At 40.4% G+C, this 16044-nt stretch overlaps 1 protein-coding gene across 2 annotated transcripts; it reads right to left on the bottom strand.

The window, feature by feature from the left end:
- Nucleotides 1-1798: 1798 nt before the first annotated feature.
- Nucleotides 1799-15696, bottom strand: LOC139471753 (BTB/POZ domain-containing protein 1-like). Of its 2 annotated transcripts, none has more exons than XM_071254246.1 (5): nt 15620-15696; nt 6977-8314; nt 6229-6316; nt 5169-5315; nt 1799-4398 (listed from the first exon to the last, which is right to left on the bottom strand). In XM_071254246.1, the coding sequence occupies exons 2-5, from the start codon at nt 8299-8301 to the stop codon at nt 4240-4242; spliced, it is 1719 nt and encodes a 572-aa protein (XP_071110347.1). In that variant the 5' UTR covers nt 8302-8314; nt 15620-15696; the 3' UTR covers nt 1799-4239. The 2 variants fall into 2 exon arrangements, with proteins under 2 accessions (XP_071110347.1, XP_071110338.1); XM_071254237.1 differs by lacking the exon at nt 15620-15696 and adding an exon at nt 15291-15431.
- Between the last annotated feature and the right edge of the window lie 348 nt (nt 15697-16044).

The following is a 16044-nucleotide window of genomic DNA, read 5'->3' as shown; positions in this document are numbered from 1 at the left end:
ACTTGAAACTCGCTCAATCCTTGCTTTACCCCTGGCCATGTGTAGACAGCCTCAGATGTGAGAGTTGTGAGTCAGTCACGGAAGTGCAATCATCACACACAAACCCACTCGCGGGAAATGACTGACACTTTTATTTAAAAAAAGTAATATTATAACAACTGAAACCTTATTATCACTTCAATAATGCATGACCAGAGCATTCGTGTGTCGAGTCACGGATAGCTTAACAGCGGAAGTTACACTTTAGAAATCTGTCTAATGTGATATGGAAACCTACATTGTACTTTCACAAAGATACCGGACAGAGAGGTCAGAATACATATTGACCTGCATTCGTTTCATTATAAAGTGTGTTTACTTATGCAAACATGTTCAAGTTGGTTTAGGTGGTCGGGTAGCCTAGTGGTGAAAGCGTTCGCTCGTCACGCCGAACACCGGGTTGGATGCCTGACAAGGCTAGAATGTGTGAAGCCCATTTCTGGTGTCCCCCGCCGTGATCTTGCTGGAATATTGCTAAAAGAGGCGTAAAATCAAACTCACTCACTCACTCAGGTTGGTTTAATGTTACTCACGACTATGTTGTAGAGTGTTTAATAAGAAATGATACTGATGAAAAGTCTTTAATGGTGATTAAATCCCCCAGGAAAGGGTCAGATTCATCTTGTTCTGTATATCAGAGAAGGGTTTGGGGACAAGGCACGGAACTGCCAGTAACACCACAGTCTCATGAAGCAGTGGCCCCTGTGTGTGACCTCAAAGAGTGGGTAGTGTATATGTGGCCCTTGCAACAGGACATGACATTACATCATACATGGCTAGACAAGGGTTCATGATATGGTGAGGTGAGGTCAAATGGGGATTAGTGTCATCCAAGATTATTGCTCTTATATAGCGATCTGCATGCACATGTGCTGATTTTTATAATGCTGCAGTTTAACATGAATACCCCACTCAGACACTGTATAATGACTCCCAGCCGGCCAGTCCTTGTTTTAGCCCCTTAATGGTGAATGTCAAGCAGGGTAACAAGTACTATTCTTTTAAAGCTCTTTGGCATGATGAAATCCCCTGACACAATGAATTAACACCACATGGCACCAAAGGTGTGTGGCTGCTTGTACTTGTCAGACTGATGCCAGTTTTATAGTGCTAGACCACCGAGATACAAATGCTGCAGTTCAACTCTGACACAATATACTGAATCCGAGCTGACCAGTCCTTGTTTTTTGTTGAACACCAGGAGGTATAACAAATACGATTTTTAACATCTTTTCGTTATAAGGGGGGGTGAAATGGGGTTCCACGTCACCTCCATGACTATTGCACTTCATTAGCGACATGCATGCATGTGTATGTGGCTACTCATACTTGTCGGACAAATGCTGATTTTATAGTACCAGCCCATTGAGATACCATGCCGCAGTTTCACATTAATACCCCACTCAGACACAGAATATGGACTCCGAACTGACCAGTCCTTCTTTTAGCCCCTTAATGTTGAGTGACAGACAGGGTAACAAGTGCCATATTTAAATGTCTTTTGTTATGTCACCGGGATCGAACCCCAACCTTCTGCTTTTGGGCAGTCGCTCTATCCACTAGGCCATGGGGGCGGTCTCCATGAGATGAGACCATGTGGCCCCATGAGTATCCCCAGAACATCCAGAGCTCCTCCAGGACCAGGAACATGGCCTCTATTGGAATGACACATGAACCTGGTGCAGGATTGTCACTTCCAATTCATGTGGATCTCTGAAATAGGTGACATAAATACAAACTGAGACCTTTCCATTTTATCATTTTTATTAATGCAAGTGGTAGCGCAACACATTAATAAATATTCATTTCAAATATACATGTAAATTCTGTAGACAAAATCTGTAAAAGCTTTTTTCATTCCATTTAAAAAACTGACAGAAAAAATAGTTTTGAGTCCGATTATCTCTATAATGTAACTACAAGTCAATATTTGGGCGTCAACTTAAAGATGGAAGCTAGAGATAGGAAAGAAAAAATTCAACTTCAATTTTCCTAAAGGTAAATAAACAGGGTGTGACAATCCCTCATCACAAGGGAATCTGTCTTCATCCCTCTTTTCCTATGATCAAACGGCTTGTGAGTTTTCTTAAGATTTTGAAGCAATGACAATTGTTTATCAAATTTAACATTTTGGAAAATTCTTATTTGTCCTTGTACAAAACCTGTTACTGTTGCAGGTGGAAAAGCCTATGAGCTGATGAGACAGCCGATCCTAGGTATAGTCTTACCTACGAGTGACATGCAGCACAATGTCAAAGATGGAACGGCGCCAGCGCCATTACAACATGAGAGAGCCTGAACTTGAACCAGGGATCCTGTTTTCATTGTTTCTTACAGGATAACATGCAATGCAAGGATGACAATCAACAAACCACTGCCATCAGGAGGAAAACAATGTTATAATAACCTAAAAAATACTGCACCTACAGCAATACAAAACTCAAAATACTAAATCTCAATATATAAAGTTATATCTATTGTTCAAAATGAATGTGTCATCTGTACAACTTGCACTAGCAGGAGAAAACACATACATGTACATAAAACATTTTGAGTCAATGTTCAGAGTGAACATAACCTTTTTCAACTGAAATAACATGTGACTATTTGAACTGTGTGGACTTCAACTCTTGCTTTGTGTTTCAATGAGCTATGGACAAGGCTCAACATACATAACCCTTTGCAGTAACACAGTACAGTCAGAGTAGCATTAATAATGGTGGCCAGACTTTGTACTCGGAACAGCAAGGGTCCAATCACTGGATGAAACACATCATATAACATGTACTAAACAAAGCACCAGCAACCATCAAGGAACATGCACTGAACGACCAACAGTTTGTTTTAGTTAGATCTTTAATACATAGTGAAACCCTTTTCATCCTTGGAAATTACTTTTGTAATTTTTTAAATATGCATATAGATATATAACAGTAATGTTATCGGGATGATTTAAGAGGAAACCGAAAACTTTCTGTATTTACTGGGTTTCACTGTATCAGTTAAGTTACAAACATGTCTTTCTTTATATTGATTTTAGGCCTCCTTTTCTCCTTGCTATTATTATAGATTCTCCCTGACAGGTTATATGTAAAAGGCGGCTATGCCGGACAATGACTGCAACTAACTCAGAAACATTCACCACACTAATACTGTTACAGCAAGATTTGATCGTTCAGTTTTCCTGTTGCCATAGCTACCACATTGAACAGGAAGCGGTAAATGCGTATTCCAGCAAGGGCCCTACTGCAGAGGTTTCACCTTTGGCAGACCTTGCTATCATTGATAGCTGTAAAGATGACAAACACTGTGAAGGTTGACTAGAATTAGAAGTGAGAATATAAAGGGCAGTGATAAACGAGATGCTATCTATACATCAGCTTCAGTGTCTGACAGTTCAAGTTGTCTGCCAGTTTGCATGCATATCTATCATAGACAATCCAAGATCCGCACCGCTTGAAACAAGTATAAAGTTGGACAGATAGAGCACATACTATTCACAGGAATGAGAGTTTCAGAAAAGTGTTCTAACCTTGGTATCAGTGTAAGAAGAAATACATTCATTTGCCTATGAAACATTGAGTATAACTGGTAAGCCTACAACTTCATAACATTGACGAGTATTTGTACATAAGTGATTGTAAAACTACAATAAATCACTGAAGATATGAGGCATTTGTACATTCTCAAGATTAGGGAGCAGAGAGAAACTACTGAGTGATGACCGAGTCAGACATAAGAATGTTGGTAAACATGCACAGCAACAAGCAATTGATCCACTAAGGACCTGGTCGTGTAATCATCACAGTACATGGTACATATTTTGGCTTCCATCAGGAGACAGTGAAACATCGGGGCTGTAACCATCCACGTCTATGGCGACACGATACGCATCTTCATTATGGAGTCACGACATGCACTCTTTAGGTCTGTTTTTCCATAATCAATGAAAATGTTTCAATACTTAACTAAAACATATTTTGTAAACTTGGGTCAACTAAACTAACAATGGCTTGGGCATGTTGGGAGTGCTATTCACAAACCCACCCGAAAATTGTATTTTACAAATCATTTGCATACCACATTATAAATGCTGTGTATATCAGGTATCAGTTTGTGTTGTACTTCTATTGAGGCACAACAGTTCGTGGCACTGCGAGTTGTGAATGGTTGCAGCCCTAGAATACATGTATGTGTGTTCTACGTGTAGAAGATAATCTCGGGGATCTGCCCATCTTCAACAGAGGTGCCGTTGTTGTTGCCGGCCGCGTATGTGAACTGGAAGGTTACTTTCCCACTGGAGACAGATTCATGGGTCACTTTGCGTAATCCTTTGGACCCATAGTACGAGTCTGGACCCTAGAAAGCAATAAAATAAAATAAAATGAAAAACATGAAAAAAATACATAATCTCCTTACAGTTGCTCTCCCAGCTACTTGTCAACAGTTCAATGAACACTGGCACAAAGGGAAATAAGGAGTGATGCTTGTTGCTGCAATCCTTGGTTTCCTGGTGGTCCAGCTCATATTATGAAGTGAGATGTTGAACAGAAATGGACCGAGGACAGACTGATGATGGACAACAAGCCATATTCATTTGGCCCTGGTCAGCTAAAAGTGAGCGTTTTTGATTAACGCCACACTCAGCATATTCCATTGTACTGTAAATAATCGGGTCTGGACCAGACAATCATGTGATTGACATCATAACCATCAATCCATGCAATCTGGATATGATGACATGCAATCAACCAAGACACCAAGCGTGACACCAAGCGTGACCACTTCATACAAGGATAGTCACCTGTATTCCCCAAGGATATAAAAGTGAGGAGGGGTGGGAGGTTTTAGAGTAAACGAGCGGTGACATCTGATGACCACTGGCCAGAGTGATAGAAATGCTGCTCCAGGAGTAGTTTTGTTTGTTGTTTAATGCCGTAGTGAGCAATATTCCAGCTATGATCACGGTCTGTAAATAATCGAGTTTGGACCAGACAATCCAGTGATTGACATCATGATCTACACAACTGGGATTCGCAACATGCATCAACCAAGTCAGCAAGCATGACCAACAGATCCTGTTAATTGCCTGTTACAACAGTTCCCAGGGGCCCTAGGGCAGTTCCTACCTTGAGTGTAGCACAGGCTATGTAGCTGGAGTTGGGCAGGATCTCCACTGGCTCCTTGAACATCACCCTGAATGTGGATGTTGAGCCATCACACTGGAAGCTGGTGTCATTGGACCCCATCACCTTGCTCGTGTCGGTGTGGATAATCTGCCACAACAACAGTAGGGTCAGCAACAACACCAGTCAGTCAGTCAGTCAGTCAGCCAGTCAGTCACAGTCAGTCAGTCAGTCAGTCAGTCAGTCAGAGTCAGTCAGTCAGTCAGTCAGTCAGTCAGTCAGTCAGTCACAGTCAGTCAGTCACAGTCAGTCAGTCAGTCAGTCAGTCACAGTCAGTCAGTCAGTCAGTCAGTCAGTCACAGTCAGTCAGTCAGTCACAGTCAGTCAGTCACAGTCAGTCACAGTCAGTCACAGTCAGTCAGTCAGTCACAGTCAGTCACAGTCAGTCACAGTCAGTCAGTCACAGTCAGTCACAGTCAGTCAGTCACAGTCAGTCAGTCAGTCAGTCAGTCAGTCACAGTCAGTCACAGTCAGTCAGTCACAGTCAGTCAGTCAGTCACAGTCAGTCAGTCAGTCACAGTCAGTCAGTCAGTCAGTCACAGTCAGTCAGTCAGTCAGTCAGTCAGTCAGTCACAGTCAGTCAGTCACAGTCACAGTCAGTCAGTCACAGTCAGTCAGTCACAGTCAGTCAGTCAGTCAGTCAGTCAGTCACAGTCAGTCAGTCAGTCAGTCACAGTCAGTCAGTCAGTCAGTCAGTCACAGTCAGTCAGTCAGTCAGTCAGTCAGTCACAGTCAGTCAGTCAGTCAGTCACAGTCAGTCAGTCAGTCAGTCAGTCAGTCAGTCAGTCAGTCAGTCACAGTCAGTCAGTCAGTCAGTCAGTCAGTCAGTCACAGTCAGTCAGTCAGTCAGTCAGTCAGTCACAGTCAGTCAGTCAGTCACTCTGAGAAGTTGTTATTCAAAAACTTGTGTCTACTGTCAGTTTTGCTCTTGTTACAGGGCAGTAAATGAATGTTTACCCGCTCCCTGCGTTACTACAACTAGCAGACAAATAAGGGAAGTTACCTGAATGTTGACGTTGTATTCTGTTGGTCCATGAATACTACCATACAACCCGAACCCAACGACAAATATACGTCTGTTCACCATGAATCTGAAATATACCAAGTACATGGCTAAGTAGATCTATTTACTGCAGTGAATGATGAGAGTGATGACCTTTCCCACAGACCAAGCAAATATTCACAAATGGCCAATAATCACAAGGCAGGCAAAGCTATCTTAATTTATGGAAGAAACAACTCAATTAATATATCACTCAAAATGACATGACATGAGAGATTAACTATAGCAATATGAACGAATGTTATATAACCATGACAACTTCTTTTTTAATTATTTTCCAATTCTGAAAACATCAAAACTATTATGTTTACAATATGGAGAACACTTATAATAGGTATTGATACAAACCTGTTGACATATTCTCTGACAAGCTCATAACCAAATCATCATGCTGACCAAACATAATGAACAAATACACTGAACAAAAAAGGCTCATCATTAGTGTTCATGATTTCATCTACCTCACATACTCAAAGAGTGTGTGTATGGTTTTACGCCACTTTTAGCAATATTCCAGCAATATCACGGCGGGGGACACCAGAAATGGGCTTCACACATTGTACCAATGTCGGGAATCGAACCTGGGTCTTCGGCGTGACGAGAGAACGTTTTAACCACTAGGCTACCCGACCGCCCCTCACATACTCAAAGAAGGTCTTAACTAAAATAATATAGAATCATGTATTACCGTATCCGGTCACTTGTTCCACTGTAGCCCCATCGTGACTCAATCTGACAGAAGCGAGACACGACTTGTTCCTTGCCAGTCAGGCAGCAGCGGGGCACGTCCAGGAAGCTGATGGAAGGCTTGGGGTTGACTGTGAAGTACAGGAACAGCTCCACCACTTCTCGATCTTCAAGAATCCCGCTCTGTGCAGCTCCCATTGCAAACTCCTCTACAGTCATCAGAGGGAAGCGGATCAGCCTCAAGGACCTGCTGAGGACTCTTCTCTGGTTCTGTGGACTCGGAGGCTGATTTAGTCTGGCACATTCGGCTTCTGCCCAGCGGCATACTGATGAAAACAGTTTGCATTCCCTTATCCCTAATGTGTCTCTCTCCAGCACCACACACAGTGTGTCATGATCAATATCGGTAAACCCATCAGCGGACAGAGCTTCTGTCGTGTTCTTGTCAATGGTTTCGAGACACAGAGCTGCAAGTTGTGGCTCGTCGAAAAGTCGTGCCTGGGTGAGCAACATAAAGGCATTGTCACTACTCAAGTTTCTTTTAAGAAAGTCCACACAAGCCCTTTCCAAAGCAGGCACGGCATACTTTTTAGCCGTATACAAAGTTGTCATGACTGTTTCGGGGTCAATCTGAACCTCATCAGAGTACAAGAATTTCAGCAAAGCCAAGAAAGCAGAGGGTTCAACATCTGGGATTTCAATTACGCTGTCCGATGTTGCCATTCCACCATTGAAGAGGGCATCAAACACAGCACTTCCAACCGACAAGACAAACTTATGAGCTGGAATTGTCTGAACATTTGGCGGCTTTCCTACCAGGAATCGAATATCAGACATTACGTCCTTGTTGAATAAGAAAGCCAGCCTTTCTTTTACTGAAGGTTTTGTGGCCTGCCAGTTATAGGGGACTGAAGCTTGATTCTGAGGCTGAGGAGAAGCAATTGTTGAAGAGACAGGAAGTGGCAGAGGTGGAGGCGAAGAGTCCTGTAAAACAGACTTCAATGCATTGGCACTACGCACATTGGAAGTGTCACCTACGGTGCTGCTGGTGGACAGGCTGACACCACTATCTCGGTTTGCAATAGATGCAGCGTGGGGAGGTATCACTGCTGGGGAGGTGTTGGAAGCAGCAGCAGCAGCTGATGTCCCCAAGGCTGCCGGGGATGCTGGAGGTCCTCCAGGTGTGCTTCCCTGAGGCTGATGGGCTGGAGATGCGCGTGGGGCTGCAGGTGTCTGGTTGGCTGTTGCCTGGCTGCTGGAGGAGGATGCTCCCTGGTTCAGAGAGGGCTGGTTCTTCGCAGCCGCCTTCACCCTCTCAGCATCCATACTGTTTGAACCCCTGAAACCAGTCAACAGATCCTTCCACTCAAATTCAATCAGAAATTTATCCAGGATTCAAAACTGTGTCCTCAGCAGGCAAATTTGGAAAAAACCCTGTTATTTGGGGCTCTCAAATTGTTATTTTTTAAAAGTTCTTATTTCCTTATTTTAATGCCCTATTCAATGCAATAATATTAAATAAAACTACTGGCTCTTTACATTGGTCCTCTGTTCAGTGAAATACACATGGTACAGATCACCTTGAACAAGCCATCACACAAGTTGTTCATATTAACGCTGAGAATTTGTACTGACATTTTCAGCAGAGTTTGGTATGAATATCGGCCTCGGAGCAGGTCTAGATAAAACATGTCAATACAAACAACCAAATCATCACATTTTCATGATGAAATATAGAACAGTGAAACTCAAAGTCAAGATTTAAATACCATAGAGCAAACATCATGGATATATGGAACCTACTTAGTTTTGAAAACTGTCATGTGATCCTATAAGCAGAAAGGTCTTCTGTCAGGACCACTGTGTTACATTGTCTAAAACATACCAAGTTAGAGTAGTCAATGAGGTTTGACCACGTTGTTTGAGCCTGGTGATCGCAGTTAAGATACTAGTCCTTACAATGATTATAGGAAAACTTTCCCGTAACAGTAATACTAACAAGATGCAATAACAAAATCAGCAGAATTCTGTTGATCTATGGAAAATTCTAACAATATTAACATGACAAAGGTGATTTCTGTGCTAAATGTCATCATGGATTATGTAGCACAGTTGGCCTTTTACAACCACACATGCTAAATGTCCAAACCATTACACATGTACTCAGCTCCCTTGGGTAGATATGGGTTAGAATTAGTCTTGACCAACTCATGCTTGTCTTAGAGGTGGGTGGTCAGGCTTGCTGACTTGGCTGATGCTTGTTATTGTATCTCAATTACATCGATTTATGCCTTGATGTCAATCACTGGATTGACTGGTCCAAACGTGTCAGTTTGATGCGGGAGGAAAGCCTGAAGTGAAGTTACGTTTACTACTATGGTGAAACCCATAAGCACAGATATGGTGCTCACAAATGTGGAAACATCATCGGGGCGAACAAGGAATCGTGTCCAAGGGACAAAAACTGCAGCGAATTGCAGTGTCTTAGACGACTGGGCGACCCATACAACCTGACCATGTGACAGTTACAATAGCATATCAAATATGAGTGAGTGAGTGAGTTGGTTTTAATTTATTAAATCCATATTATGTAAAAAAATAGTTTATTCTTAGATATTCTTTTTTCCAATTGTACACATGAAATAACTCATCATCTCACACAAAGATTGCGACAAGGGCATGGAATACAGTTTGTTTCAGAAAAGTAAATGAGTGAGTTAAGTTTAACGACGCTTTAAACAGTATTCCAGTTACATCACGGCGTGTCAGCTTAATGTGTGAGGAAAGCCCGAAGTGATGCAGGTCTCAGATGTTTACAACTTCAGTGAAACCCACGAGCACGGGTATGGTGCTGACAAACCTAGAAACATAATGGGGCGAACCGGGATTCGAACCCACAATCATAGGTTTCTGCTGTGCCCAAGGAACGCAACTCTGCACAGCGAATCGCGGCACCTTAGACGACTGGGCTACCTGTGCCCTCTTACCAAATATGAAGTACAGCAGAAATGATAGTAGACAGGGATAGCAGATGGAATGATAGTCATGGTATGTTGTCTTACACAGGGATAATAGCATGAGTGATGAGAAAGATCACATACCATCAGAAAGACCTCACAGTGTTACCATGGTTACCAGTAAAACCCAATTCTTACCAACAAATATTGTGTTCTTTCACCTGTAATTTGTGATGAGCCTGATAACCCCGTACATTTTTAAAAACTTTTGTGTAGTGTACCAGTTTGTTAGCTGTTGCCATGGTCACAATACCTATGTCAGAGACACATTATATACAGAAAACTTGTGAATAGTTTCTCTTTTTTAAATCACAGAAAACAGTTGCTACTTTCTTAATTTCATAATCTACATTTGATTTGTCACTTATGTAATAAACTTTGCCAACAAGATGAAAATATGCATGGTTTTGAAAAACTCAATATACCAGCATTTTCCACACATATTGTGATACATATTAATATTCCAAGATGCTTTTTTAAAGATTAAAGGCAACGACTTTATCATGCAATAAAGTATACTTTTTGAGTTTGTAATAATGGACCAATGTCATTCGTTGTTCAAATTACCTCCCTCATGAGCTAAGCTTCCTAGTGCTTTTAGAAGTAATTTTAATATGTCTGGCAATAATATGTCTACAAGTACAATACTCAAAATAGCATCTGAGTTATTCCCATGCTTTAGAAATTGTAACCATTGTACATGCTAATATTGCTTTGTTTGACAATGTCATACCACTACAGTGCACAGCCTCAAAGTCACAGATGTCCCACTTAACATTATTATGTTTATAAACTTCCATATAACCTTCCATCTATCAACATGATAATTACATGTATTGCCAAGTATTAATGGTTTGTGTTGATTTTATTTTATCTATCAGTAGTATCATGTTTTAAATCACGTATATACAAGTTTATCTGTATAAACATAAAGATGTAAAAAAACAAACAACATGAGTAACCAGGTCATTTCCTGTTCACCATGTTAAGTTTTCACTTCCTGTATGTCAGCTATGGAACATGTTGAAGCTGCTGACATGGGAATATTACCCTGAATAAGTTTTTTTTATCATTAACTTGATTATGGAAATAAACTTGTTAGGATTGGAAAAAACCTTCCTCTTATCTACATGATCTTAGCTGTTTAAATGGGACGTAAGCAGTCTGCGACTCAAGCCACTGGTCCGAAGCCCAAGAAAGGTTGTGTTTAACAAGTTATGAACCTGACATATTATCAGTTACATTTAAACGTATCTGTACTTATATTATCTTTATGAAATATGTATAAACTGACTTGTGATAATTTTTGTGTACTGAGAAAAACAAAATTCTGTCAGGTCTTGTAAGCATAACCAGTAATATTCCCATAATAACACTGAAATCTACAGACAATGATGCTTATTGCTAGAGGTGAGCGGTATGACCGGTATACAGCTACACCACGGTATGAAATACTTATGAAAAAAAGTTGTCTCTACCCTCATGTGAGATGTAATAAAGTATAGCTTTGCCCTGAACTATTACTAGAGCCGCAACGGATACACTATGAGGCGAATACGATTCATATCATGAACATAGGGTAATGAATACGAATATTTATTCACGAATACAATAACAAGTCAGCAGCTGATGTATTATTTATCATATTCAGTGACACAATAACAACATAAATTATTTCACATGGTTTGTTAACTATCAATGTATCATACATTTATATACCGCACTTATCCAGGTACTAGTATCTGCTCAAAAGCGACAATGACCAGTGACCACATTACTGTCAAATTAATTGTTATAAGAGTGTTGTCTTTGAAGAAATCCATGCATATAATATGTTGTTCTTATCTATAGTTTTAGGTACAGGAAATGTAAATGCACATGATTGCATATTCATAAATATAAAATTCAAGTGGCCACGAATAACGAATTCAATTCATGAATGGATACGGTTCGATTCACCGAATATGTGAGTGAATTGTAACAGCCCTTACTATTATAATATTAGAGTTAAATTGTCAGTAATAATGAGTAGTAACAACAATATATGATTCAGTGAAATTCATTTTCAATCACAATTCAAGAGCAGTAGGTATTAAGTTAATGCACTTAGGATTTTACGTTTCAGGAGGTGAAACCAGTATATTAAATACCTAATTGTCCTTCCCTACACTATGTACAATGCAACTGATCAATGAACACAAAACAACCAAGAGAGGACGAGCACTGAACAACTGACAGCAAGTAGCGTTTGTTTAGATATTTACAACATTATCGGCATTGAAATAGTCATGACTGAAGAGATGATTTAAGCTACCATCTTTCTCAAGGTAGCACAGCTGTGGAGTCAGGGATCATCTTGACTGAGTACAGGAAGTTGTATTTTACACCACTTTTCGCAATATTCAAGCATTATGGTGGGGGAAACCAGAAATGGGCTTCACAAATATGGTGAACATGGTGAAGAAAAATGGTACGGTTTTCAAGATCTGCACCGGAAACGAGGACTACCGCCATTTTCAGTCTAAATCAAAGTCGTTGCCATGGAAACTCAAAAAAATTATTTTTTTAAATCCCAAACTATCAAAAGGCACCTGTTCACCACTAGATCTATCTATGTGCCAAGTTTGGTGAAGAAATATGGTACGGTTTTCAAGATCTGATCCAGAAACGAGGACTACTGCCATTTTCAGTCTAAATCAAAGTCGTTGCCATGGAAACTCAAAAAATAACTTTTAAAAAAAATATCAACCTATCAAAAGGCACCAGTTCAACACTTGATCTATCTATGTGCCAAGTTTGGTGAAGAAATATGGTACGGTTTTCAAGATCTGCTCCGGAAACGAGATGTGACGGACGGACAGAAGGACGGACAGACGGCACCCATACCTATATCCCCCTTCCACTTCGTGGCTGGGGATAAAAAGTTATGTAACCGACATCCTGTCCCATCACTCAATGATGTCATACAGCAGGCGCTGCGACTTCCATGATGTAAGATCTAAGTGTGTGTTATTCATGAAGTGAGGTGAGGTGAGGTGAAATGGGGTTTATCGTTGCGTCCAAGATTATTGCACCTATATAGCAACGTGTGTGTGTGTGTGTGTGTGTGTGTGTGTGTGTGTGTGTGTGTGTGTGTGTGTGTGTGTGTGTGTGTGTGCATGTGTGCGTGCGTGCGTGCGTGCGTGCGTGCATGCGTGCGCTTGTACTAGTCCGGACTGATGCCGATTTATAGTGCTAGCCCACTGAGATACCATGCCGCAGTTTAACATAAATACCCGACTCAGACACAGTATACTCACGCCAAGCCGACCAGTCCTTGGTTTAGCCCCTTAATGCTGAGCGCCAGACAGGGTAACAACAAGTACCATTTTTTAAATTCTTTTAGTATGACGCGGCCGGTGATCGAACCCCGGACCTTCCGCTCTCCGGGCGGACGCTCTACCATTAGACCACGGAGGCAGTCTATTCATGAAGTGACAGATGATAAGGGAACATAATAACTATGGCACTAGTACATTGCATACTTCATTAACCATGTTAACTGTCACTCAAATCATTATAATCAAAGGTTAAAACTAATACATATGTTTACAATCATGCATTTTCACTGTGTAGAAAATCACCAAAGTAGCCATGACACAATCAAATTCTATGGAACAATCAACATTTGTTGCCTTGGCAACTCACTGTACTCAAAATTACATAAAACATCATTGCTAACAATGCAGCGTTTTGGTATCAGACCTTGGGTTTTGAGACGTACATGTTAAAAAAGTGAAAGTTCATGGCAAACTGATGGAGAGACAAACATTCCATTAAACAAACTGACATTAACCTCCTACTTCAACTGAGTCCTACATGACGTGGTTTTTCTTAATGCTTTGCCATTAATTGTGAAAGAGTCATTGCAATCACCTGGCCATGAGGCATGAACCCTTAATCCAAAATAGATCAATACATCCATGTGATCTTACAAGGATAATTGTAAACACCTTTAATATCGTCTCTCTCATGATACTGAACTGTTATCAATTTCAAATTTCTTGGCTGGAAGTCATAGAAGTATTACAACCTACCCAAACCTTTAACATGTTTAAGGGACACTGTGTGTTCATGCATGAAATAATTTCCAAGATTTCCCGAGTGTGACGACACATGACTTATTCAATTCTCAAACCAAAACAATGGAGCTCCGCACACTGAAGCTGACAACTCATACACTGTGCGGAGTAAACTGGCTTCAGTAATGTTTTATATTAGAGGCCAATTGAAGAGAAAGCTTGTGTGTCTTTCTTACGGGATGAGTTCCAAATACTTAATTGCCAGCTTGATTAGAAGCCAGTGTTTATCAAAATCTTGTATACAATATATATATATGCCTCAGTCATATGAAGCCAATCACCCTACCCAGAGATCCTTGTGGCCAGTCAAGTACCTACGTCACATCGTCACATCTTCACAGTCCATCATATGTTTTCATGTTTCATTTTGGACAAGCCTACACATTTAGATAAATATACCTGAGAAAAAGTCCTAAAAAATGTAAAACGTGAAAAACTATTTCCATTCATGTATTTATCCTCCACATGCTGTCATTGAAGCCTAGGCGATAGAGAGCCACGGAAAGGCTTGCATTAGGCCCGTCTGTTTTTATTTCAGAATTACAAAGAAGAGAAAAAGTCTGATAAGCCTTCACCTGCATTGTAGTCACTGGAGCAGAACATTTTGTAGCGAAATAAGGCGAGCAGATGCGTAAGCTCGAAGATTATCAGCTATTGTTTACAAACAAAGCTTCCCAACAGTCAAGGACTTGTCCCTTCAAAGAGTAACAATACTCCAACTTATCAGATGTCTCACTGGCTCCATGTTAATTAGCCTGCATACATGTGAGAGTCAACCCAGTCAGGATTATAGCAACTGATTGTTACACTAACAGTGTTAAAAATTACGGAAGTGCCGGGATCCTTGAGGTTATCTGTAATAGCATGATAATCTTAGGATCCCTATATCTTTAATTAATAAATTTATAGGACATAATGAGGCTCTTGACAGTTTTAGTGGGTGAGTATGGTGATATGGCGCTTATAACAATATTCCAGCTAGATTCTATATCATAACAGGGGAGACCAGAATTTCTGACAATTTTATGCACCATTCTGAGATAATTAATTGTAAAACTATTTTAGATATAAGATGCCTTAGCTACCATCATTCTCAACACAAAATATGGCATAGCAAGATGTGAAACACATAAAATACACGCTGTCACATGAGCATGACAGGGCCTTGTACTCGTACCTCAATAGCTTGACTATGTTGATTGACATGATGTGTACATGGCACGGATCTGCTATCACTGCTCTTCAAGACACACACCCAACTATCAAACGATGAATCTTATGTATTTTCACCAATCTAGAGTTTTCGTTTCCTAGCGTTCATCAGGGACGAACTTTACAGAGCTTTCCATCAGGAAATGTTTGTTTTTGTCAAGGCTCGAGTGTCGAACATGTGAAACGAGGAAATGTTTCTCGGGCTAATATGTAGTGTATCCCTTGCGATGGCCCTCTAGTGGGCTTAAAGATAAATAATGTAAGAATATGAATACAAACAAATTCAGTTATTACCACAATTTTCCCCAAATTCCAACAGCTTTGTTGCTCACCCAGGATCCCTGAAGAAAGGTTCAGTCAATTTGAAAGGTCAAGGTCAATGCGTCTAACGATTATCACAAGCAATAGGAGATTGGATTTTTCGAAGTAATTACTTTACGAAGTAAGCAGTTAAAAAATATAATAATTGGTTCGGTACTTTTAAATAAATATTTCAAAATTAGCCATTTTATGCATTTTGTATCAATAGTGCTTGTATTAGAACTACATTGATTTACAACTAAAGTCATCCTTTGCATAATTGCACCATTTATTTTAACAACTTGGGTTGACATAAACTTATAGCCCCACTATGCATATTATCAATTCTTGTTAAATTTTATTGCATTAAAGGTGTAGGTACGTCCAGATCAATTCACTGATAAACATAGGTGGTTTGT

Source organism: Haliotis cracherodii, unplaced genomic scaffold, assembly GCF_022045235.1.
Source record: "Haliotis cracherodii isolate W230 unplaced genomic scaffold, xgHalCrac1.p SCAF_1, whole genome shotgun sequence".
NCBI lineage: Eukaryota > Metazoa > Mollusca > Gastropoda > Lepetellida > Haliotidae > Haliotis > Haliotis cracherodii.
Note: the sequence above shows the minus strand (reverse complement) of the source record. Positions and strands in the feature narration are given on the sequence as shown.